Genomic DNA, 26,266 nt, shown 5'->3' on the forward strand with positions numbered 1-26,266 from the left:
CTAATTTTCTTCAGCACTTTTTTTTTTTTTTTTTTTTTGAGACAGAATCTCATTCTGTCTCCCAGGCTGGAGCACAGCGGCACAATCTCAGCTCACTGCAACCTCCACGTCCCAGGTTCAAGCAATTATTCTGCCTCAACCTCTGGAGTGGCTGGGATTACAGGTACCCACCACCATGCCTGCTAATTTTTATTTTTAGTAGAGGTAGGGTTTCACCATGTTGGTCAGGCTGGTCTGGAACTCCTGATTTCAGGTGATCCATCCGCCTTGGCCTCCCAAAGTGCTGGGATTACAGGTGTGAGCCACCATGCCCATCCTGAAATAGCTTCTGTTTTAGTGTGTACACTCAGCCACTGGAAGAATATCTGAGAAGCAGAAGATGAGTATGACTAATGGCTTCCATGTATTATAGTTGGGGAGGCAAGTACAGCGAGAAACGTTCAGAGGAGCCAAAGAAACGAAGCAGTCATGGACAGTGAGGGAGGAATAGAGAAAGGGAGTAGAGGGAGAAAGTGAGGCTGAAAGAAACAGAGTGCAAAGAATTCGCAGCCAGAGAGAGAGAGAGAGTAGTGAGGCAGTCAACACCAAGAAGTAAGTTAAGACAGAAGAGGCGCAGCATCCAGTGTGGACAGTGCATGTGTATTTATATATTCTGTGCTATATCCAAAGTGCTTTCATACTTTCATAATAATGCCTGAGGTCTTGCACCTGTCAATTACTTTCAGATGTCTAAGAATGGAATTGAACTCACTCAGAATGTTAAAAAAATAAAAATGAAAACAGCTAATAGACCTTTTAACAGAGTTCAGTCTTTATCAAAATTCATATCTCTGCGGGAGCTCTCAGAAGTACACTTCATTCCTTTTTCTCACGGGTATAAAGTTAAGTGTTTCCTCTATTACAGACAACCAGCCCCCGGTGATTCAAGTATTGCAAGACAAATTACAGACATTTTATGGTGAAAACTTTGAGTATCAGTTCGTGGCCTTCGATCCGGAAGGTTCTGACATCCACTTTACGTTGGACTCTGGTCCTGAAGGAGCAAGTGTTTCCTCTGCAGGGCTTTTTATGTGGAAAACAGAGTTACTAACTCCCCAACAATTTACTCTACGCCTTAATGATGACTGCGATGCTGAAACTAGAGTCACAATTGAGGTAATCTTTATAATTACATAAGTGTCACTAGATTCTTTTGCAATTTTAACAACTTTATTTGAATTTAAAATATAAGCCATATTCCTAGTTGTAAAGAGCAACAAAGTTATTAAACATTGTATGGAAAATTAAACTGCCAAAACTTTTGACTATTCTTTGTAAGAATTTAAAACCTTAGAGAGTCTCAAGCCCAGAAGCACAGATATAAATTAATAATTTCTTTACTGTTTTATTTTGTACTTCCCTGTAACAAGGAGAAACTCCACCTTCATGAAAGATGTGTGATTAATCTAAGATTGATAATTATACCCTCTTCCATCAAGTGAAAGGGCCTGAGATGTTGAATTAGAAATCAAGATTATAAATACGACTTGAGATAACTAATTGGCAACTATAATTCCTTTCTTTATTGGCTTTTCTTTTGATTATGTCAGTCATGAGCACTAAATACTTACAAACCCTTTATGTGTCCATTGTTTGTTTGAAACTTGGAGCACACTTTTACACTGAAGTAATATTGTGAAGAGCAGCTGCGTTCTATGCCATATTAACCCAGTAGTTCAGGAGATCATTTGCTCTCTACGTTTGTGAATAACCCAGGTGATTAACTGCCATCCACTTTAATGATTTTTTTTTACGTTGTTCTACTTGCATGACAGAAATTGATCATCTTGTAACTTTTTTTTTAAGACAAGTTATCCTTAGTATTATATTGTGGTTTTGCACCTGGGAGTGGGCGTAATTGCCTTATTAAACTATTTTTAATATAATTTTATATTACGTGTGTGTGTGTGTGTGTGTATATCAAATATAAGTGATTTGGTCATACTTGTACATAAACACACATGCCTGTCATGATTTCTGCGGCATAAACGGAAGATAATTTTATTGAAAAATAAGACATTTCCTTTTTTTTTCTTTTGTAGGTGACTGTGAAGTCTTGTGATTGCTTGAATGGTGGATCGTGTGTGTCTGATAGGAACTTTCCTCCAGGGAATGGTGTGTACCTGTGTGTCTGCTTGCCTGGCTTCCATGGTAGCCTTTGCGAAGTCAACACTAGTGGGTGCCAATCCAACCCTTGTGGTCTTGGCAGCTGTATTAGTGGTTTTCACAATTATTCCTGTGATTGTCCACCTGAGCTCAAAGGTAAGATTTTGCTCCTCATAACAAATTAGAAAGAAAAACTCATTGAAACACACATCTACAGATCACTCAAGCAAATATGTGGTCCTAAAGATTTTAGTACACATTTTTACAATTTTAATAATAGTTATTACAAATATAATTACTATCCATATCCCTTGTTCTTGTAAATTGTAAATTCCATACACTATTACAATTTTGCTAATTTTTATAACTGTTATAGCAATGTAGGAACCTGTTTTGCAGGTTTCTAAACATTCCTACCTATAGTTGGTAGTCAGAAGTGTATTAAAATGTATTACTATTAAGATATAATACGGAAAAATAAAGGAGTTATGCCAGAGAAAATACAAAAGTTACCACTTAAGAGAGATTTTACTGATAATTCATTGACTTAGAAATATCATGGTAAAAAGTTGAAATCAAATGAAATGTTAGCATATTTACTAACTCATTAATTGTCCTAAAATGTGTGATTACAGAAATATATGACTGCCAACCTTTAATTTCCCATGGCTTCTTAAAAACTCATATGAGTACTTTCTTTACGTTTAATAGATGTAAATATTAAGTAAGTAAATATATAGTTAATGAGCTGATATTTTTCTTGAAGACACCTATTTTAACAATACAATAGAACTGAGCAGAATATTTATGTGTCTTCTAATTTTCTTCAGCACTTTTTTTTTTTTTTTTTTGAGGCGGAGTCTCGCTCTGTCACCCAGGCTGGAGTGCAATGGCATGGTCTCAACTCACTGCAAGTTCTGCCTCCTGGGTTCACGCCATTCTCCTGCCTCAGCCTCCCGAGCAGCTGGGATTACAGGCACCTGCCACCATGCCTGACTAATTTTTTTTGTATTTTTAGTAGTGATGGGATTTCACCATGTAGGCCTGGACGGTCTCGATCTCCTGACCTCGTGATCTGCCCGTCTCAGCCTCCCAAAGTGCTGGGATTACAGGTGTGAGCTGCCACGCCCCACTTCTTCAGCATTTTAAAACAAAAATTTTATCATTTGGAACTATGAATATTGGTCTCTTTTCTACTCCACTGTAGACTATATTTGAAAGAATTCAAATGTTGATTTCTCATAAATTTTAGTATAATAAGTGCTACCATCCATATATGACTGAATTTATTCATTCAGATGAGTTGTTAAGCATTTCAGAGTACCACATCAACTCAAAAACTTTGACTAAGGACAGACTGACTTTCCTAACATAAACAATTTCCGTAACTAGACTAAACAATTTGGCCTTAAGTTGAACAACCATCCTAAATAACTTTTAAAAATTACTGACTTTTTAAACAAAATTCGAATTATTGCTGTAATATGAAACTTTTTGCCTCAAATATTAATGGAAATCTTAACTCATCTTATTTACAAAACAAAATTGTATGTACTTGAAAGGTCTGGTTTAATATTAAATTGAATATAATTAGTGACTTTATATTTGAGTATACAGTAAGTTTTAAAAATAGCATACTTCTATCCTCATAATGCATAGCAGCCCTTTTGGGGTTAGAAGGACAGATATGAAAAGTAGAAGCTATATAATAAGCCAATTGGACATACAATGTTTTTCAAATTAAATAATTTGAGCTCTTGACCTATATTTTGTACAGGCAAAAATTGCCAGGAGGATGTTGATGAGTGTGACTCCAAGCCTTGCTTTCAGGGAGTAGAATGCCTGAATACCTTTGGCTCCTATCATTGTGGTTCATGTCCAAAAGGATTTTATGGGGATGGAAAAATATGCCATGGTAAAAGTTCTTATTTTCTGCTATGAGATTTTTTTTTTGCTGCATTTAATTATTTTTTAATAGCATAGTTTCTGTTTTTGACTCATGTATTTATTCAGTGTAAATGAATTAAGTGTCATGCATTGAACTAGATACAAAGGATGCAAAAATATGTAAGACATGTCCTCTGACTTAATAAGTAAAGTGTAACAGCAAGGAATATGACTAGTAATTACACAGTACAATAAAGTGTTCTGTGTCTTTTGATAGAAATCACAAAAGGGCTAGTAGGAATACTACAAAGGGAATCTTATCTACCTGGAGAAATAGTGAAAAACTTTTAAAAAAGGAAGTGACTAGACTATACTAGACACATGAGAACTGAATCTGATAGATCAAGAGAGAGAAAGGCATTCCAGGCAAAAGCAACAGCAGGAGCAAAGGGACAGAAGCAGGTAACATCACAGCACTCTGGGCAACCATTGTGAATAGTCAGTGTGCCTGGAATATAGGAAGAAAGGGGGGCTGCTACAAGAGTTAGAGCTAGAGAGGTAAGCAGTAGCAAGACCACATAAAAACCATGGAGACTCCCTTAAAATTTTGAAGTAGGAGAGAAACACGATACAGTTTACCATGTGAGATAGTTTAAGAAGTAGTGTGTAGGATGGACCACTTGTGGGTAAGGAACTGTGTAAATCTGAAGGTGGGAAGAGTTAAGAAAATATTTCAAATATATAGGAAAAAGATGAAGATATACTAACCTAAGATGAGGTAATGATGAAAGGGATACTAAAGAAGCAAGTTGATTGTACTTGGTCAGTGACTGGGATTAGTATGATGAGAGAAAGAGATTCATTAAGTTTTAAGTGTTTGATTTTAGTGAATGGGTGTGTACAATTTGCATTTACATTGCTATGGATGAATCTGCGTCCCCCCAAAATTTATGTGTTGAAGCCCTAACTCCAGGTGTGGCTATATTTGGAGAAAGGAAGTAATTAAGGTTACATGCGGTTATAAGGGTGGAGTCCTGATCCCATAGAATTAGTATCTTTATGTGAAGAGACACCAGAGAGCTTGTGATATATGGACAGATCAAGAAAGCAGCCATCTTCAAGCCAGGAAGAGAGCCTTCACCAAAAACTCAACCAGCCAGTCTGATCACTTTGATCTTGGATCATTGAACCTCCAGAATGGCAAGATAATTTCTGTTGTTTAAGCCTCCCAGTCTGTGGTATTTTCTTATGGCAGCTCAAGCTGACTAAGACATGCAAGCAATGTATTGGAAGAACAAGTTGTTTTGGAGGGGAATTATAATGAATTCAGTTTGGATGCACAGAAACTTTTACTATGGAATATCCATGTGAGCTCAGAAAGGAGGATTAACTTGAAAATACAATTCTTAGAATCATCAGCTATGTCATAGAATTGTTCAGGGAAAACCCTTAGATTTAGAGGAAAGTGGACAAAAAAAAAATTGGTGAGCATCGACATTTTAAAAGATTAAAAGAGAAAAAACTAAGTTACAGAAGACAGTGTTGAAGATCCATACCTTGGGTTTAATTAAGTGAATGGGACCCTCTTTGATGACATTATGTACTAAGGAAGCAGCAGCATCTTGTGCTTCAAATTGGGCTGAGCCTGCCTAGCCCCACAGATATGAGCAACGCAGTATAGGATGGTAAGGGGAATTCTCTACTTCTGCTTCTCACATTTACTCCTGAATATCCCATCCCTAATATTCACACCTTCCACTCTAATAAGTGATCTAGCAGTATTCTTTCCCAGACAGGCCCATTTCTTCAATAAAAACTTCATTCAGTGGCATTTAAGAGAAAAACAAGTTGAACCAAATCCCTTTACACATGAGTGACTAAATACGTTTCTTAACATTGTCAGCGTCATTTGTGTATTGTAGGAAGGGGCTTATTAATACAAAAGGATTTTTGGTTGTTGGTTGTGTTTTCTTAGTTTTATGATAGGCACCAGAGTCAATGAGTATCAACATGAATAAAGCACAGTGATTCTTGAGGTTATTGCTAACTAGTGGGGCACATAAGAATCAATAGCGTGAAGGACAAAGTTCTGTTGGCGAACCCAAACGGGCAAAATTGATTGGGTGGGTGAATGCAACTGAAGGAAAGTGCATTAGCTTGGGCTGCCATAACAGACTGGGGGGCTTAAACAACAGAAATTTATTTTCTCACATTTCTGAATGTTGAAAGTTCAAGATTAAGGTGCGAGTAGGGTTGATTTGTGGTGAGATATCTCTGGTTTGCAGACTGGCTACATTCTTACCAGGTCTTTCCTGCATGTGTGGTATCTCTTCCTCTTTTTATAAGGACACCAGGATTAGGGTGCCACTCTTATGATCTCATTTAATCTTTTACCCCCTTAAAGACTCTGTCTCCAAACACATTCACATTTAGGAGTAGGGATTTAACATATGAATTTTGGGGGGACACAATTCAGTACATACCAGAAAAGTGGGCAGAAGAGATGACATTTAAGCTACTTATTTAATCTAATTTGCAGATTTCCATCCAAGTGGCATTCGTATTGTATGTTCTTATTTGTGGTGCTTTGGTTGTATAATAGTTTAAGTCTCATCTGTTTTTCTTGTTCTCATTTACAGTTGAAACACAGTTTTCAAATAAATTTACTACACACACTGTGGTTCTCACAAGATCTGATAAAAGTATAAATAAGGAAGAGGATGATAAAGATGCCCAAGGGAGAAAGAGGCATGTTAAGCCAACAAACAGAAATGCCCTTAGTAAGTAATGGTCATAGTTAAAATCTAATGACAAGTAATTCCTCTTGTTTGTTTTCTAAAAGACCAACATATTTATTCCTCAGGTATTTTTATTTTTAGAAAGATCACCTAAAGGTTATATAATGCAGTTTAAAATTTATTCCTTCTCTTGCTAATCTATTCAATCATCTGGGTTATATTTTAGAAAAAAATGCATTTATGTACTCTAATGGACAAAGCATCGTTTGAAGTGATTTCGGAGAAGCTAATGGTTGGAAGTGACTATTTCAAACTTATATTTTATAAATCCCTGGAAATTTGTCATCCAGTATCTGCTCAAACCCTAAAAGTGATAAGAAGTTCACTGTTTCACAAGGCCTTACCTGTGTCATAGTGCTTTCTTAATAGCCCTCATTTGGTTCAATCATTCTGTGATTGTCTTCATAAAGTTCTTGTACATTTCACATTGACTTTCTTTACACCTTTGCATTCTGTATTATCAAATGTTATTGTGAATGGATTATCTCTCAAGATATTTTTTATTCCTGGAACCTAGGAAATGTGTCTTGATTTTCATATTATTCCTGTGTTGTCATGTTACTGAATACTCTGATGGTTTATAGTGGATTCTCTTTCTTGATTTTATTGACAGACAATAATCGTTTTTTGCAAATAGGGAGTTTTGTCTGCTATTCTTATTTACTTTCTAGTCTCAATAGTGAGATTTAATTTATACTTATAATGTGCCAGCACTAGGCAGATATTTTTTGTATCTTACCTCATTAAATCCTCATAATAGCTATTTACAGTAACTGTTATTACTTCTATTTTACAGATGACTAAACAGAAACATAGAAGGGTTAAGTAATGTGTTCAGATTATGGAGTTTTAAACTACAGAAGAGAGTTGAGCCTGAGCAATCTAACTGAAGAGACCAGGGTCTCAAACTTACACTCTTATTGCAGTGTAGTGTACCTCTAGTACAAAGCCTGTAGGGAAGGGAGGGCTTTGTTAATGGTATGGGAATTCTTCTCTGGTTTCACTATTGACTATGATATCACTGTAGTTTCTGCTTGATACCCTTTATCCAGTTAATGAATTTTCCTTTTATTAGTTGCTTTTCCAGAATTCCTAGTTTTAAATCAGGAGTGGGTTTTAAATGTTATCAAATGCTTTTTTAGCATCATTTATTACTTGCTATAATTGCAGTTAACAAAGTTTCCTTAGACTAATTTTCTCACAATATTTAAAACCAATAATTAATACGTATTATATTTCAACATCATTATATATTTTCCATATTGTCTTTATGCAATTATATCATATAATTATGTTAATAGATACAAGTCTAATCCTGATATATTTTCCCATAAACGTACTGCTACTTTTGATTTGCTAATATTTCATTTGAATTTTTTATATAATGTCACAAATATATTGACTATATGATTATTCCACTTTAATAAAGTGTTTATAGAACTTTTCATCTTTTTTTGCACATTGCAGCAGTTTTGAAAACACTGTTCCCTTATCTGTTTGGTAAAATTTTTTCATTAGATTATCGCATCATTTTGGGTAGTAAGTTTAGATTGTTTTCCTATTTCCATCAATGTTTTACCTCCTCTTTAGTCAATTTAATCAATTTAATCATTTGTATTTTGCCAGAAAATCATTTGTCACATTTAGATTTCAAATTCTTGTATACAATTACATGTAATATTCTTGTATAATTAAAATTGTCTTCTTATATGTAGCTTTTTCACTTTCCTCATCTCCAAAGTTGTTTAGTTATATTTTTCCATTGTTACGGTTTTTGATTTTTCCTAGACAGAAGTTGCCAAACGTTATCTATTTAATTGGGATAAATTTTTTCAAATAATCATTTAGATTTGTCTTTCTGCTAATTGCTATCCTTTTGCTCTCCTTTTTTATTGATTTGTAGGGTTACTTTATATATTCTGGCCACCTTGTATATTCAGATCCCATACATAATCTGTACTTGAAATTATTGTGTTTATCTCTGCGGTTTGCCTTTATCTGTGTTCTGTTTTTTATGAAAGCATTAAATTTTATATAATCAAGTAAATATATTTTTAAATATTTTATTTATAGCTTTTTAAATAGATACAAGTCTAATCCTGATATGTTTTTCCATAAATGTACTGCTACTTTTGATTTGCTGGTATTTCATTTAAATTTTTTATATAATGTCACAAATACATTAAGGATCTCTCAAAGTTTAAGTTATAAATATGAACTCTTAAATTATCTTTTAGAGCATTTATTATTTTATATTTTACATAGTTTTTAATTCCTTTGAAACTTGTTACTTTATGATATGAAGTAGAGGTCCAATACTTTTTTTTCTTCCAGGTGAATAGCAATTATGTAGTACCATATATAAAATAAGCCACATTGAATTTAAATATCATATTTTTATTTAAAATCCCTTATATGTTGAGATATATTTCTGAGTTTTCTATTATGTTATTTTCTAATAGTCTTTTTCTATACCAATAATACATTGTTTTGATTAGTGTGGCTTTATACTATATTTTAATATCTGTAAGGCCAATATCTTCTCATGATTCTTGTATTCTGTAATTTTTTTTCTATCTCTGATATATACCTTCATAGGAACATCAAATCATTACATTTCAAAAAAAAAATGTACTTTACTAACAGGCATTGGCTAACATATGCTCTTTTCTTACTTTCTTCAATGGTAATTTTTGCAATCTGCAGTTTCAATTCTTCTCTGCTTCTTTGTCCAATTCTCACAATAAACAGATAATAAAAACTCACCTAAGGAGAAGGTTCACGTAAAGCAATTTGGTTCTGGAAGGAGTCCCTTCTGTGTACAGAGGCTGAGGGAAGGGGACACTGACTTGGCCCAGATCATCTAAAGCAGGTCTTCTGGGGAGTGCTAGTCCAGGACCTTTTCTGTATTTTTTTTTTTTTTTTTTGACACTTAATTGTGCTTACCTTATTGCCCTTATTTATTTTTGGGGCTATATTTGGTGCACTCTTGTTTCTATTAGTCTGAACCCACATACTTTTTATGTTTCAGGAAGTCCTCACATTTTTAAAAAATCTTTTATTGCACTTGTTGCCAACTATGTTAAGGATTATTTTTGTTGTTTTTTGGTTCATTTTCTTCTATCTTTTTCTGGTTTTGATTTGATTTGGCTTGGCTTTCTCTGTTTTTATATTTTAACACCTTTGAGAATTGCTTTGCATGAAAACAGTGCAAAATTAAACCCTAAATTTGCAGTAGAAAGTATAACTAGAAAAACATACCTAATCACTGCTTAAAATGTGTCCTTACTCTAAAACTCATTAGATTTTTCGATACCAAATAAGTAAAAATGTGTTATAAGGAAATGAAGTATTTTGGCAGGGAGAAATAAACAATGACACAGCCTTCCCCCCAAAAAAAGACATGTAAAAATATTTTAATTTCTAGTTGAGCAATCAAGAAAGATAGGGGCATAAAATCTCATTTTATCACATTGGGAACATTATTAGAACCGTGGTTCCTTGCCTCTCATATATAATAGCATTTATATAATTTTCCAATTTTTACTTATACATTTAGCTCTGTCTTATTTACAGGCAAAATTACTTACTCCTCTGTGTTTCTGTAGGTTTCATTTTATTTTTGTCACTCTTGTAGTAGTTCTCAATGATTGTTTCATAGTGAATGGCTCACATGTCTGTATCCTTTACAATATTCTAAATTGCTCAGGAATAGGGGCTGTGCTTTCCTTTGTTGTGAGGCTCATGTGTATGAGGTGATCAACAGGTGTTTGTTAGCCATTTCAAAATCTTAATAAAATAAATTATCGTACTTTGACTTTTATACTATTTAACATTCTGGGTTATTTTGTGTATCCCAAAAGATTATAAGCTCCTTGAAGGCAGAAACAGTGTCATGATTTCTTATTAGTACACAGCTCCTACTACAGTGTTCAACAGTGTAGATACTAAATGAAGGAATGAATGAATTAATGTAAAATATTTCATGTAGCAAAGACTATTTATAAATGCTATTGACTCACATTTTTTATTTTTTGGTTGTGTAGGTATAAATTTTCAGCCACCATCAACAGAATATTCACTAATTGGTACAAGATTTACTCCCACTCCCGCTACTGTCAAAAAGTTATTGAGCATGACTAATAACATCTCCCGCTTATCACTAAAATTAATTACAGCCCAAATGGATAATTCAGTAAAGGCCGTTTCCCATCAGATATCAGATTTTGAGCATGTGGATCGTAGTCTCAGTACAAATCTCAGTCTGGGTGAGTTGGAAGTTTCTATGAAGAAAAGCAGCTCTTTAAACATGAACCCAAACAGCACCCATGGCAAAGCAAAGGATGATATCCAGAACAACATCCAAACAGAGATGGGAGGGTATAATTCTCAAATTAGCAGGTCTTCCCAAGATTACACACAGTATGAAGATGAGTTTTTGTCGTCTATTACAAAAGCAATCACTATTTTGCCAGAAAAGTTTGGATCAAACAAAATATCACCTTGTGCTGACTCACCTTGTTTTGTTGGTGTTTCCTGTGTGCCAAGCTCAGATGGTCACTTCAAATGTGGACGCTGCCCCTTTGGGTATTATGGAGACGGTGTCAATTGCAGAGGTAGTATGAAACTCTTCAGAAGATACAAAGAAAAGTATCTAATTCAAGTTTAAGTTATTACAAAAATATGCTTTTCTATTTACTAATTTCTATTTATTCCGCTTTGTTCATTTGTTTCCATTTATTTTATTTATTAATCATTTATACTGTATTCTTACCACATTTTGAAAGAACAAAGGTGGGTTTTCTGAGTTATTTATTAAAATCGTGTTAATATTATAGAGTATTACAACTATATAATATATATTACAAATATATTGGAGTACTTTCTGTGTTCCAGGGTCTGTGGAAACATTTTGTATCAACTGTGTCATGTAATCCACATGAACCCACATATTGGGCAGTATTTTTCCCATTACACAGATGAGGAAACAGAGCTTTGGAGTGCCCACTGAATTTCCTAGCATTAACCAGCTAAGCAGATAAAAGATGTCAATATAGATCTGATTAACACTGTGGTCTGTGTTCTTTTCAGCTCACGGTGGGCATTTAGCACTTCAAATTCTAATTCTGGTATATTTGCTTATTTGCATGAAGTAGGTTTCTCTGTAATCTTTCCAGCTCTTTTAAGATTACAGCAAGTCATATATCACTTTAATTTTAAAGGCATTATTTCTATCTTCTCACAAATATTAACATTGCTTTCTCTGATGAAAATCAACTTTTTGGCTTTGACAACATAAAAGCTGTCTTGTGTTATTGTTTTGCTTTGTGTTTTGGCTTGTTTGAGACTAAACTTAAGCAAGAGAGTTCTTGTGTTCTTGTGTTCTTGTGTTCTCAGTATTATCTAAAGGGGCTATTAGTTAACTATTCAAATTTCAGAGACTTTTGCTTCTATTATAACTAAGTCTGTGGCAATATGTATGTTCTGTTTTAGTAATCAACCTTTTTTTCTTTGATTTTTTTTTAGCCATTTGTAGATATCCATGTGGAAAAAGTAGGGAGTGTGTTGCCCCAAACATCTGCAAATGTAAACCTGGTTACATTGGTTCTAACTGCCAAACTGGTAGGTAACATCATTCATTAGTTTGCATGATACATTTTATTTGGTAATTGATATGTCTAAAACCTGGGCTTTATTTTATACAGCTCTTTGTGACCCTGATTGCAAAAATCATGGAAAATGTATTAAGCCTAACATTTGTCAGTGTCTTCCAGGACATCGTGGAGCAACCTGTGAGGAAGGTGATAATTCAAATTAAAAATCAAATATAAGCCTAAAATATAGCATAATTTTCTTTAAAAATCGTTTTACAAGACAATTCAGTTTTACTGTGTATATACTAAAATATTCTTATCAAAGCTGGTATAGGACTCTACATTTTAAAATACTTATTAAACATAATTTATTCAAAGATTCTAAAGAATTAAATTTCTTAAATCAGAGATTGAAGGAGCAATAGATTATTTGTGATTAGTAAAATTATCCTCTGAAATGATTTGAGGTTTAGTTATAAGGTACTATATATCTACAAATATTTTAGCTTCAAGCAAAAGACAGCTATTGAATGACCTACCAATTATGGTTCAAAGAAAGTGTTAAATGCCAAATAACTAGAAAATGTAAAGTAGTAAGAAGAAATCTAAAATGTGAATTCTTAAAAATGCATCTATAGTCATATAATTGCATTGCTTTGGTTTAAATCTTAAGTGGAAAATGTATGAAATAGCGTTCCTAAAGTGGATGATACTTTAAAGAAATAAGTTGTTTATTTTAAAATAATATGTGAAAAGATAGTTTGGTAGATGGTGCATATAATTATGAAGAAGCTGAGAGCCATGTTAAATGTTTTTATGGCAAGGCAAACTACAAATTAAAGTAAATTTAGGGTGAAATAACAGAAACAGTCAATATAAATGGCATACGAAAATAACTATAGAACTATAGGAAAGCTCTATTTGTAAGGCAGGAATACGTAAGTTCAAATCTCACTTTTCAGAAGAGGGCTAAGGTCCTGTATTTCCTTCCAGTTAACAAAAAGTTTTATTAATCAAAGCATGCTGCTGATTTGTAAGTGTTTCCAGTGTGAATTAATATGGCCAGTCCCACAGACCTAAATTTTGTAGTAAAAGAGAACTTAATGTATTATAAATTGCTATTACAACAAGATTTTATTGTGACAGTGCTTTATAAATATAAACTGACTTTTTAAAAATTAAGAACTGACTTAATAACATAATCTGTTTCTGCAGAACATTGTAACCCACCTTGTCAACATGGTGGCACATGCTTGGCTGGGAATCTCTGCACTTGTCCTTATGGTTTTGTAGGACCAAGGTGTGAAACAAGTAAGCAAAACTCTCCTGCTGTCTGATATAGTGAAACTGCTTCTTTGAATAGTTGGTGGCCTTAATGCTACATGAAATGAACCCAAACTCTAAGTAAAGAACACACATTGATGATTGATGACAACAGTTACCGTCCTGCATAGCACTGGCATCAACCACAGTGGCCATTACTAAGATAAAGAAGTTTGTTTTGGGAAGTAACGTCACTCTGATGCTCTTCATGACCTTTCTTTGAGAAAACAGGAATTCAAATTTGTTAAATTGCATGTAAATTTCTTTTTAAATTTATGTCTATGACTGCTTTCATCGATAACTAATACTTTTCCCAAATAGTCAAGTCTTGTTTACCACTTGGCTCAATGGTTTTCTATTTTTTCCATCTCTATTAACCAAAAATGAAATAAAATAAAATAACTGAAAGTGAGAATCAGAAAGCATTTTAAACCCAAATATAAATTATATTTTAGCTTTCTCTGTGATCTTATTAATTAGCAGATGTGATTGGCATTTATGAGCTAGCTAGATAAAAACCAACAATATGACTACTCCAAGCCTAATCTTTCTTTTTTTTTTATTCTATGATCTCAGTGGTTTGTAACAGGCACTGTGAAAATGGAGGCCAGTGTCTTACACCAGATATTTGCCAGTGCAAACCTGGCTGGTATGGACCCACCTGTAGTACAGGTAAAATGGGAAATATTTTCAATGAACATGTCAATTAAAAGTTATAATATGCCAGTGTCCTGAAGACGTGCACCTAAGAAACGTAAAACTGACCTGACAAGACAGGAATGAAGTTGTTATTTCAGACAGATTTTTAAAACTCTTTCATCTTCATTCCCTTTGTTTTTGTGTTGAACCATATGGTGTCTTGCAGCTTTACTGTTATCTTATCCAACCAATACTGTTTTTGCTTTTATATTTCCCTCATTCACCTACCTTGTGGTGAAGAGAAATGTGTTGAACCTTCTAGGTCTCTTTTAAGTTTTTCATCACAATACAAACACCCTATTTCATTAAATATCTAAGCAATTCTGAATTAAGTGCATACCCTTCATGTTATTCTATTTATTTATCACAGTATCAGACTTGTTTTTTTTTTTTTTTTTTTTTTGAGACAGAGTCTTGCTCTGTCACCCAGGCTGGAGTGCAGTGGCGTGATCTTGGCTCACTGTAACCTCTGCCTCCCAGATTCAAGCGATTCTCCTGCCTCAACCTCCCGAGTGGCTGGTATTACAGGAGTGTGCCACCATGCCCAGCTAATTTTCATAATTTTAGTAGAGATGGGGTTTCACCATGTTGGTCAGGCTGGTCTCGAACTCCTGACCTTGTGATGCGCCCACCTCAGCCTCCAAACGTACTGGGATTACAGGCGTGAGCCACTGTGCCCAGCCTAAGCTTGTTTCTTTGGCAGCAATGTTTGCAATTACCTATGTTTGATCTAATTCATTATAATCTAATGACTTTTTCTCAATGAAAGTGTAATTCAATGTTTATAGCTGGCCAATTATCTGTGAAGCATGATGCAAATGGAAACAAGGATCCGTTTGGTTTTTGCCCTGATTTCAAGTCACATACTGTTAGTGACAGAGACATGGGATACAATTATGAAAAAAACTATGATACAAGTTGAGTTATGATAAGTAATGTTATTGAAACACAGTTCCTTAGAAGCAGAGAAGGAAGAAATTAATTTTGGCAAGTGGAGTGAGGAAGAAAATAGTATTTATAGTAGATGTTGGTGAATGGGTAGGATCTAGGGTGAAAAATAAAACTGGAGATGTCTTTCAGAGCAAAACAAAAATAAAGAAACAAAAACAAAGAATGTTTTTGAGTGTGCTAGGACTTGAGTGCCGTGCCCCCATTTTAACTGGGAAGGCGATAAAGAGGTGTGCTTGGCTACATGTATTTGAGCAGATTACAAACCATCCTGTTAACACTGTTGAATTGTCTTCTCTTAACTTGCAATCATTTCTTCTAGCTTACTGATGGCATTCTGAATTCTAATGATAGCCTCTACATTCTTGATAGAGCAGGAGCACTGTCATCTTGGACAAACACCGCCACTTTAAATTCCAGCTCCCTTTCTAGCTTTTCTAAGCTTAGTGTTATTTGTAAACTTAATGAACATACTTTCAAAGCGATTATCCAGTAATTTCATTTCTCTTATGTTTGGCAAAGTCTAATTAATTATACATTATGGGTTTTACTTGCAGTAAAAATAAAATATTTCATTATGCACCATTTTGTACTTCTGTGCAGCTTTCATTTTTTAAATAATAAAACTTTTATGGTCTCTTTTCCTCCTGCTGTTTATTAGCTTTATGTGACCCTGTTTGCCTCAATGGTGGTTCGTGTAATAAGCCAAACACTTGCCTCTGTCCAAATGGATTCTTTGGTGAACAGTGTCAGAATGGTAATTAATCTTTCTTTGTATGTAAAAAGGGCAAATGGAAAGTTAGACATCAACAGAGCTCTGAGTAAACATGAGACAAGTTTCAAAGGGAAAGATGCAGTTTTCCCCCAGAATTCTTGTAATGTTTCAAGTATGCCCACCAAATTACTAGCTTACAAAACTATATAAAAGTTATTATGTAAAATGGTTATATTTACTCAAAATATTGACGCTCATACCTTGGCACCTCTCTGTGCAGTTTTGTAGTACCAAGGTGTGAAACAAATAAGCAAAGTCCTCTTGTAGTCTATTATAATGAAATTGTGTCATTTCTGTGATACAGCAAAAATGTTTGATTTATAGTCAATCTACTGTCCACTATTATCCCATAATCTCTTTTCACCTTAGTTTCATTAAACATTTATGAAGAATCACCTACGCACAGCACTATGCAAGAAGATACAGAGACATAAAAATGCATTGTTTTTCTCTTTCACGACTTATTATTTTAACACTTTCCCTCATATAGTTAATGTTACAGGTTATTTTCAGAATAATGGGGATGTTTTGAGGGTATGAATTAATGTCAACCAATAATATGTAATGTGTATTTTCTGCATCTTCATATTTTCGAGTTTATAAAAAATATAGAGTAGATTTTTACTATAGAACATGTCAGAGTATTTCCATAATTTAATTCCTAAAATTCAGATGTTCCTTGCCACAATGCACTTTGATTTGCAATTCTATTTATTTTATTTTGGATGTTGGCTAGGATTCTTAGGATGGAAATAAAGCAGAAAAGAAGCCATCACACTAACACAGGATATACGGGCGTAGCAAATCAGTTCCTGTAATTCATATTCTTTTGAAGAAGCAGTTGGAGAAACAGAAATAAGTGAAGACTAAGTTAAGGGAAATCTTGAAAACTAGAAGACTATGGCTAAATCCATGCCAAAGAGTTATATATGTAGTTTTGAATGGAGAATGTAAGGAAGGAAATGAAAACTTTACATCTTTCATGCTACTTGAAGTAGATGTAAGATATAGTAAGAAAATTTGTCTAAAATGTATATGCCAGTTGTATAAGTGGATAAAAGAAGAAATCTCTCAATTATCAAACTGAATTAAAAATTATCTGTTGAACATATTCCATGATTTAAGGGCCAGAAAACAGATTATCATTGTGTGAAGAGAGTAGGTTTTACAATTAGCTTGCCTCCACGACTTTCTTGCTGATATGGAAATTTACTTAAAGGCTCCATGGCTCAGACTTCCTGGCTTTCAAGTATGATCTAGACAGTTGCTATGACATGTAATTCTTATTAGATCTCATCTTCTTGTGAGCCTAAATGGTGGGAAGGGAAGATGGCACACACATTGAAAGTGATTGAATAAAATTAGGTGGAATATAAAGTCATATGAAAAACATATACTGTGTGCACTATAGAATTTTAAAAAAGGAAGATAGAAATTGAGCTAGAAACATCACAAAACAGTTGAACTACTAAACTAGTGAGCAAGGCTTAGGATGTATGGCCGGAGAGATGTTTAAATACACCTTCCAATTTGCTTCACCTCTTGGATTTCACATGGAGAGTGAATCCAATTACTTAGCCCACTTTAGGGTTTGGTGACAGAATGAGGCCTATAGATCTCATAAATAAATGTGGAGGGTGGATTTTCTCATAAACCTCCTTTTCCTAATGTGGGATAATGGGTAGACACGGCCAGGCTTAAATTGTATGCCCTTTGTATGTATTATTTTAATTATATATACTTTTTTGCATAAATAATTTATTTCTACACTCAAGTTTTTGTGGATAATTAATTACAGCAAGATTACCCATCATAAACAATTTGTGGAGCTTTTTTAACTTTTAAATTCCTAACCACAGGCATTTCCTATGGAGTTTTCATAGTAGAAAGAATATATGTTTTCTAATAAATAATAATCTTAAATTGTATGAAGGATAGGGAGTGGAAAATGTAAGAACATTTCTTTAGCAATAAAAAGTATCAATAAAATGTCAGAGAAATAACAGTAGACTCAAACATGAGCCAAAAAAAGTTCAACCTAAAACACTGGAAACTGTTTGCTAAAAACTTGCAGTTATATTGTTACTATGAAGATCTATATTATTTCCATTCAAAAATCTATTTGAAAACAGTAGAATTTTTCTTACAGTTTTTGGAAATAAAGAAAGCAACTATTAATTCAAACTGGGAGTCAGTCCACACTAGTCTTATTAATACCAGTTAATTTGAAATTTATTTTTAAAATACAAACTAACATTTATTTACTTATTATTTAGGAAGAAATTAAATTTTAAATTTTCTAGACAGGTTTTCCTGTGTATTACTTAAAAGAAATGCCTGCATTTAATTTTCATGCCTGGAAGAAACATGAAGTAATCATAACCCTCTCATAAAATTAATACATATTAACCTCTGCATTTCATAAAACAGAATTAAACACATAGGAGCTACCAGTAAGATATATTCAAAATTATCTAACAAATATTCTGAATAAAGCGAAGGATTTATTGTTAAAAAGATTTTTAGCAAGCATTCACAGGAATAAGTCACATATAAAGCTCTGCCTTCATAATCTCAGTAAGTACTCAAAAGTTAGTTTAAAAATGCTTTCTAAGTGTGTGGAAAAGTGTTGAGATTTGTCTATTTTCCACAAGAACAGGCACATTCTTATTTTGAGCTAAGTTTTGACTTATTTTCTGGGTTTTGTCTAGATCATTCCATGCTTTATTGTATAGTGAAACATAAGTTAAAGTTTATAATATATTCATTGTAATATGAAAGACTCAATTTGTTATGAACACTTAACCAATATATTTCAAATTGTGCTAACCCACTAGCAGCTTATAGATATAAGCATTGCATTTCATGATTTAGAAAGGACAGGTTTAATGAGTGATCTTTTATTTTAATAGCACATTTCTCTGCCTTATGGCCACATTGATGAAAAGCACATGATGCAATGTATCATATGTAATAATTGAATATGTAATATTCACAGATTGCTGCCATGTGTTCTTTTAGCTTTCTGTCACCCTCCCTGTAAGAATGGTGGCCACTGCATGAGAAATAATGTGTGCATCTGTCGTGAAGGATACACTGGTAGGAGATGCCAAAAAAGTAAGACATCACTAAATATATTTGTCAACTACAGGTAAAGCAAAGACAAAACTATTGAATTTAAGGGATGACTTTTCATGCTTTTACCTTAAGGCATCTGTGATCCTATGTGCATGAATGGAGGAAAATGTGTGGGACCGAACACTTGCTCTTGTCCTTCTGGTTGGAGTGGGAAACGATGCAACACACGTAAGAGGAATATTCTTAAAACGCTGAAACTTTCGTCTTTCATGGGAATGTAAAACAGAATTTAAAACAAAGAGCATTTTTTTTTCACTTTTGCTTGCTTGGTCTTTTTAAAATTTTTGCATATTTATTCCTGCTTTAGGAGATACCTTTTTGAAACAGAAAGAGTTTTTATTCTTCTGTACTCATTCTTTCAGGTTAGCAGAAGAGGATATATTGTATTTTTCAGTTTTTCTACTGCACTTGCCAAGATAAATAACAAGATAAATAAGTCCTGAAGTCGGGGTCAGGGAAAGGTTTTAAAAAATTACTGACTTCTTGGCCCCACCTCAAACCATCCAGTTCTGAGTTTTCCAAGAGGAGGTAACAGTGCCACTCAGACTGGTTAGCTCCTGAGGGTGGCCGTCTTTATTCAAATGTTTCATTTTTTCCTTTCTATAAATTATTTTAAATTAGCCACTACTAGAATGTTTTGATCAAAGTGAAAAAATGAGAAACAACATAGATGTCCAGCAATTGGAGAAAAGTTAAATCACGACACAAACAGTAGAACATTTTGCAATTGTTAAGGTCACATTTTCCAAGAATATGTAGTGACATTCAAAAGTGTTCTTGATAAAATATTAGGGAAAAAAATTCTTTAATCACTTACCTGTAACTATTTCTTTTTTTTTTCTTCTAATGAAAAGTTTCGTGGGTTATGGATAGGATTTGACTAGTAATTTAAAATTTTAACTTGTTTATATTTCGATTGGCAGCTATCTGCTTGCAGAAATGTAGAAACGGTGGTGAATGCATTGCTCCCAGCATATGCCATTGTCCTTCCTCCTGGGAAGGAGTGCAGTGTCAAATACGTAAGCCCACAGGATGCTTTTCCTACTATATGTTCTGAATTGGAATCTGTTATAATAATTAAAGTATAGCTATAGGACAAATCCATAGGGGGACAAAAACTCCAACATGCTGATCCTTTTTAAAAAATGATTTTAGAAATAAAACAAAAACTTACTAAATTTTATATCCGTTTAAAAGAAGAAAGTGTAGTAATACATATTAATAGTGTGTGTGACAGAGATAATTTCAAATTGTGGTCTGTGCGTTACCAATAAAGTTTCCCCAGGTGGGTCAAAGAAGGTGTTGATATATAGAAGTTTAAATATTATTTCATATTAGAAGATAAATACATATTTATCATGGATACCTTGGAAAATATGGAAATGTATTAAAAATTAATCACTCTAGGCCAGGCGCGGTGGTTCACGCCTGTAATCCCAACACTTTGGGAGGCCGAGGCAGGCAGATCACGAGGTCAGGAGATTGAGACCATCCTGGCTAACATGGTGAAACCCCGTCTCTACTAAAAATACAAAAAATTAGCCAGGCATGGTGGCGGGCGCCTGTAGTCCCAGCTACTCGGGAGGCTGAGGCAGGAGAATGGCCTGAACCCAGGAGGCAGAGCTGGCAGTGAGCTGAGATTGCGCCACTGCACTCCAGCCTGGGCGACAGAGAGAGACTCTGTCTCAAAAATAAATAAATTAATAAATAATAATTTTTTAAAAAATCACTCTAAATGTCACCATCCAGAATTACTTTCGGTTTCTTTTTTAGAGTTTTAGTATATTTCCATCCAATATTAGTCATGAATTTCTACATAGGTGAAATCTTAAGACATAGAGGAAGATCAAATTTTATGCAATTTTGAAATATTTTGTGGAAACTTGCAATAACATGTTAAAATATCACCTATTATTAACTTAATGGGAAAAACTTGAAATTCCTCAAAATATTTCCAAATGGTTAATAATTATATAATTTAAAAATTGATGGCCAAGTGTATTGTAAACTGAAATTACACAGTTTTATTATGATATGCCTTTTTACTAGAAATAACGTACCCTCCATTTCAATGTCTTATGAACCACACCCTTGTTTCCATGCACCAGAAATTTTGCATGTAATTTTTGTGACTCTTAGACCCTATTTTATTAGTAATTGCTATAGTAATTTATACATTTCTTATCCTAGAAAAATATATCAAAGTACTATCAAGTGCTGGTATTTACAAAAAAAATGTGTGCTCAAATATTGATAATCCAAATTGGAATTTAGATGTGATAAAATGCTAGAAAAAAAGAGTTAGCAACCTTGACTTGGGCTGCTTGTTCTGGAGTAAGCTCTATATGGACCATAAGAGAGAAGGATGAGAAGATGTTAAAAGCACATTAATGAGGAAATATGCTTCAGTGGTTGCAGATTGAGATTGTCTGAGCACAGCCTGAAGCTGTGCACCCTGTTTCTGCATCCTGCAGCATTTTTATGTGAATTAAGAAGTCATCCTACTTCAAATTCTTTATTTCGAACTATTGAGAAACTGTCTTAATATATTGATATTTCTTAAACAAAATATGTTACTACCATCTGTTGGAAAATTGTTGTAACAAAAATTCAAATCTATGATATCTATCATGTGAATGCTGTTTTCTTAGCTGTGGAGCCCTCATGGATTATACAACCTGCCCAATTGTATACAGCAGCCCTGATGAAAAGATACCCTGTCAATGTTGCATTTATCTTAAAGGACATATTATTCTTGAATGTGTAAGCTTCAAGTATGTGATATTGAAGCAGTATTTCTCCTGTAAAAATAACTAGTATATATAATTTTATGGTATGCTCATTTTCACTCAATATTACTTGAAAGAATTTATGTCGTTTAAAAACAAAATTTAAAGCAATATATTAAGTTCCATAATTTAAATACTACAAAAATTCCTTTTACCTCCCCACTTATGTTTAACATTTTAGTTATTTACAAGTTATTATTAAGCATTATAAGTATTTTCTTTCTACAGGTAGATGATAACTAGATTGAGATATTGAGATAATTGAGATAGATGTAGGTATTTTTAATTGCCTTGGGAAAGACTTCAAGGAAGAAATGTATGATATAGACAGTATGAGTATCTTTCAGAAATTTTCAGTGGAGTTATTTCACATTAAACTTCCAATGATAGTATAAAAATTGTCAAATTCTCCATACACTACCCGGTACTGGATTGTCTCTTTTAAATTTTTGCTTAATGTTAAAAAACAGATGATAGATGCTATCTTCTGTTAATGCCTTGAGCTCCTCTAGAAAAAAAAAGATATATTTCAAATATTTTAAAATGTCGTCAATGAAATTTTTGCTTCTTTTAATAATATCTTTATAGAATTCCTAAAGTGTTGTTTGAGTTTTGGGTGCTTTGTTTTTGATGTGTACGTGTGCTCTGAAAGATGGGAGTGCATAGAATAGATCCATTCATTGATGGTTCGTTAATAGATTCTTATGACTGCATTAGTGTCCAATCACCATATAGCCTCAGACCACTAGGATAGAATATGTCACAAGCATTTCATGTCAAAAGATGGTCATTCTAAAAATTTGTGTATTGCAGCAATTTGCAACCCAAAATGTCTTTATGGGGGCAGATGCATATTTCCCAATGTGTGTTCCTGCCGCACTGAATACTCTGGAGTCACATGTGAGAAGAAAATACAGGTATTTCAAAGTTTAAAGAGAAAATAAATTTTAGACATTGACATTTGCATATCTCTTCTACTTAGTAATTGCTACTAACCGATGTTTTATTTTCTCTTATTTCCAAAATAAAAAATAAAAGCATTTATTTGCCTCTAAAATTAAAAATTGTATCATTTTTGTGTTATGGTAGAGTTATTATATAAAACTTTGATGTGTTTTTAAGGAATTTCAATGTATAGATATAACTGTCCAATGTAATGCAGTATTTCATGACACTGTAGTTGAGACAGCAAATATTCCACAAAATAGATTCAAGACACTTATCTGTAGAGCCATTGCTATAAAACACATATTTAAAAAGTTTCTGCAATCCTATTTCTTCACAGAAGATTAAACTGCATTTTGTTTGGTCTCTAATCTTAGATTTCCAAATATCAATAGCCGAAATATTATTTCAGTCCTAATTCCTATACACACAAGGGTAGCTCTAATAATCTCTCTCCCTCTCATATAAACACACAGACACACAAATGCAGCAAACTTCTCAAAAATGTCTTAAAGTTAATCTGTAGGAGTTGTAATTTTAAAAGTCATTATATGCTATTTAGTACTTCAAAATGCCCCAGGGTCATGAATATAAAAGCATGCTGGAGTACTAGAATTTGACAACTGATTAGAAATTTTCTTCTTGAAGCTCGATATGGATCAATCTGGCTTGGAGACAAAATGGATATATGTATAGTTTTCTCCGAGCACTGGTGTCATCCTGTAGGATTGGCTCCCATTATGAAAATAACCAGACCGTAATAGGGCTATGGTCTGAAAACTGGAAAGCAAAAGTTATTGAGTACTTATTTGATTAAATATTGTTTGAGAAAAATAAAAATAAAAACTTCAGCTTCCTTGGGTTTGAAGGCAGCCTAAATACATATTATTTGATTTGATTTGATGTGAGATTTTTATGGCACAGAAAACCCTAGGACCTCTAAAGCTTTTTAACTCCACTTTGACAGTACTAAACTAGTGGCTGCTCTATATTCTATTTTATGTATGTATTTGCCATCTGAATCCTTCCTTATATGATCAATAGCAAATCATCTTTATCCCCATTAATGTTGCTTCTGAGAATGCATTTGAAATCACACTAAGGGGAAAAAATGCCAGAAGGCCATGGGGAAGGAAAAGGGGAGAAAAGGCTAAACATGAGCACAATATGTCCTGTTCTACTGTAACCTGCTCTCCCCAGCTTCTAACTTCAATCTCATTCTAGCTTTATTCTGTTGATCACTGGTGTCATTTTTTTTTTCACTTGCTCTTGATATTTCTTTGGCTCCCACACATAGGTTAAAACGTAAATTTCTCTTTAGTGGGGAAAAAAGCAACCACCATCCACGGGTATCCACAGAACCTCCAACTCCATCCTTTGCTCCCGTCTTCCCTACCTTCCCCCAAGGAGGGTTCCGGCTGGCTAACTACCTCCTGGCTCTTCCGCAGGCAACCTGAGATAGTGGATAAAAAAAGAAATGGAGCTTACTGATTGGATTGCTAGAATTTCAATGAAAAAGAATTACTGGCTAGAGACAAGAAACACAGAGAAAGGGAAAATAAGCAAAGAAAGAAAAAGGTGCTAAAGAGGGTGGGTTGATAAAAGGCTTTGGGAAGCATCATAACCTCCTGCTTGTGGCTCAGTGCACTCACTCTGAGCCTGCCACTTAATTTGCTCTGTGATTTCAGTCAAGTTTAATCCCCTGAGTCTCAGTTTTCTCATCTGCAGTATGGCATTAATAGTAGCACCTAATCATAGGCTTATTGTAAGGATTAAATATGTTAATATATGTGAAATACCTAGAATGGTGCCTGGGACATAGCAAGCACTATGTAAGAGTTTGTAACTAATTACATCGAATAGAGGAATAGAAAGAGGTGGAGAAAGAAAAGGATGGGCCATGCATTATGAGTATCAATGGTTTTTTCTTGAGGGATATTAAAACATTAATTCGTTTTATTGGGCATGGATGTTTCTAAGGTGTAACATTTTGCCAAGATGGAGTCACCTAGTATGCAAGCTCCATTTGATTATGACTGCTTGGACCTTAAATATAATCTTGATTAGATTTCAATTTTGTGAAAACAGTATTGAACCTAGTGGCAAACAGAACCAAAAGAGCTTTATGTATCATGTCAGAGGGAAGGAGGCAACAAATAATGAGTATGCATGAAATGATTTTATACTATTCATTGAAACACAATTTCCTTCTTCCTACTACAGATAAGACACCATTGAGTAGCATCAAGTATATGAATTACAAGCCTGTATCTTAAGAATGGAAATGTTTTGTTCAGAAAAAGTTGGAGATAACTTGAAGTTTATTTGAACATCATTCAAAAATATCTTAAAGACTGAAGAAATTAATAAAATACATAATGATCTCAGTTGTAATCATTAGAGAAAAGCAAAGAAGAAATTCAGGTAATCTAAATTTGATGTTGAGATGGGATAGGATATTTACATGTTAAGATGATGTATCTGATATTCCATCCATTCACAATATTTAATAAACTGAGTATTTTCTTAGCCCTGTGACTACGTCTGCATCATTAGTAGTCAGTCAACCTAATGGAAACCACTTGATATCATCCTGATAGATGATGTTTAATTCAGAACAAGGGGCTCACAGGACTATTTGAGGGATGGGGAATGAGGGTTGGGAGCTAAAGATTAGGAAAGCCACTGCTGATCAGAGTGGGTAATAATGAAGATGTTAGGCCAAAGCTCCAAGCAGATTCTTTTCAGAGGCTTTCCTGGAACTGCTACAATACTTGAGAATCTTTAAAAACTACCACCAACTGTCTCAGGCAAAGTGGATTATTCTCAAATTTTTGCTAGAAAGCCACTGTGAATTTCATCTTTCCAAGCATCAAGCTGCAAACACCTCTGAAAAGACTAACGACTTCCTCTTCATTTCCAGCTTCCTACTCTCCAGCAAATTTTTCTTATTGGCAAACTGTGACCCAGAACCACACAGACAAGTGGATTCTGAAAAATGTAATTCCCAGCCTTACAAAAAAGTGGCAGTGGTGTCCTGGGCCCAAAAGTGAGAAAACAGACACCAGACATGCTAAAAGGTCTGCATCTGATTGCTCTTTCATCTTTCCATTTTTTTCTGTACCATGATCCATTTTGGTATATGAATCGAGAGAGATGATCACAAAACCAAATCCTTCTAAAGATATCACAAGAAAAGAGTATGTGGATGCTTAATAAAAGCAA

General features: G+C 33.9%; 1 protein-coding gene across 1 annotated transcript in view; it reads left to right on the plus strand.

The window, feature by feature from the left end:
• The window catches only part of VWDE (von Willebrand factor D and EGF domains), an 88,755-nt gene extending 63,179 nt beyond the window's left edge, over positions 1 to 25,576 (plus strand). Inside the window, exons 17-29 of the mRNA XM_011992539.1 lie at positions 905 to 1,155; positions 2,082 to 2,301; positions 6,672 to 6,812; positions 12,357 to 12,452; positions 12,536 to 12,631; positions 13,640 to 13,735; positions 14,324 to 14,419; positions 16,056 to 16,151; positions 19,191 to 19,286; positions 19,380 to 19,475; positions 20,231 to 20,326; positions 22,910 to 23,013; positions 25,265 to 25,576. Coding sequence (XP_011847929.1) covers positions 905 to 1,155; positions 2,082 to 2,301; positions 6,672 to 6,812; positions 12,357 to 12,452; positions 12,536 to 12,631; positions 13,640 to 13,735; positions 14,324 to 14,419; positions 16,056 to 16,151; positions 19,191 to 19,286; positions 19,380 to 19,475; positions 20,231 to 20,326; positions 22,910 to 23,013; positions 25,265 to 25,279 — 1,499 coding nt within the window. The 3' untranslated portion in view covers positions 25,280 to 25,576. The remainder of the gene's footprint in view (positions 1 to 904; positions 1,156 to 2,081; positions 2,302 to 6,671; positions 6,813 to 12,356; positions 12,453 to 12,535; positions 12,632 to 13,639; positions 13,736 to 14,323; positions 14,420 to 16,055; positions 16,152 to 19,190; positions 19,287 to 19,379; positions 19,476 to 20,230; positions 20,327 to 22,909; positions 23,014 to 25,264) is intronic.
• The last annotated feature ends 690 nt before the right edge of the window (positions 25,577 to 26,266 follow it).

Source organism: Mandrillus leucophaeus, unplaced genomic scaffold (genome assembly GCF_000951045.1).
Source record: "Mandrillus leucophaeus isolate KB7577 unplaced genomic scaffold, Mleu.le_1.0 Scaffold1106, whole genome shotgun sequence".
NCBI lineage: Eukaryota > Metazoa > Chordata > Mammalia > Primates > Cercopithecidae > Mandrillus > Mandrillus leucophaeus.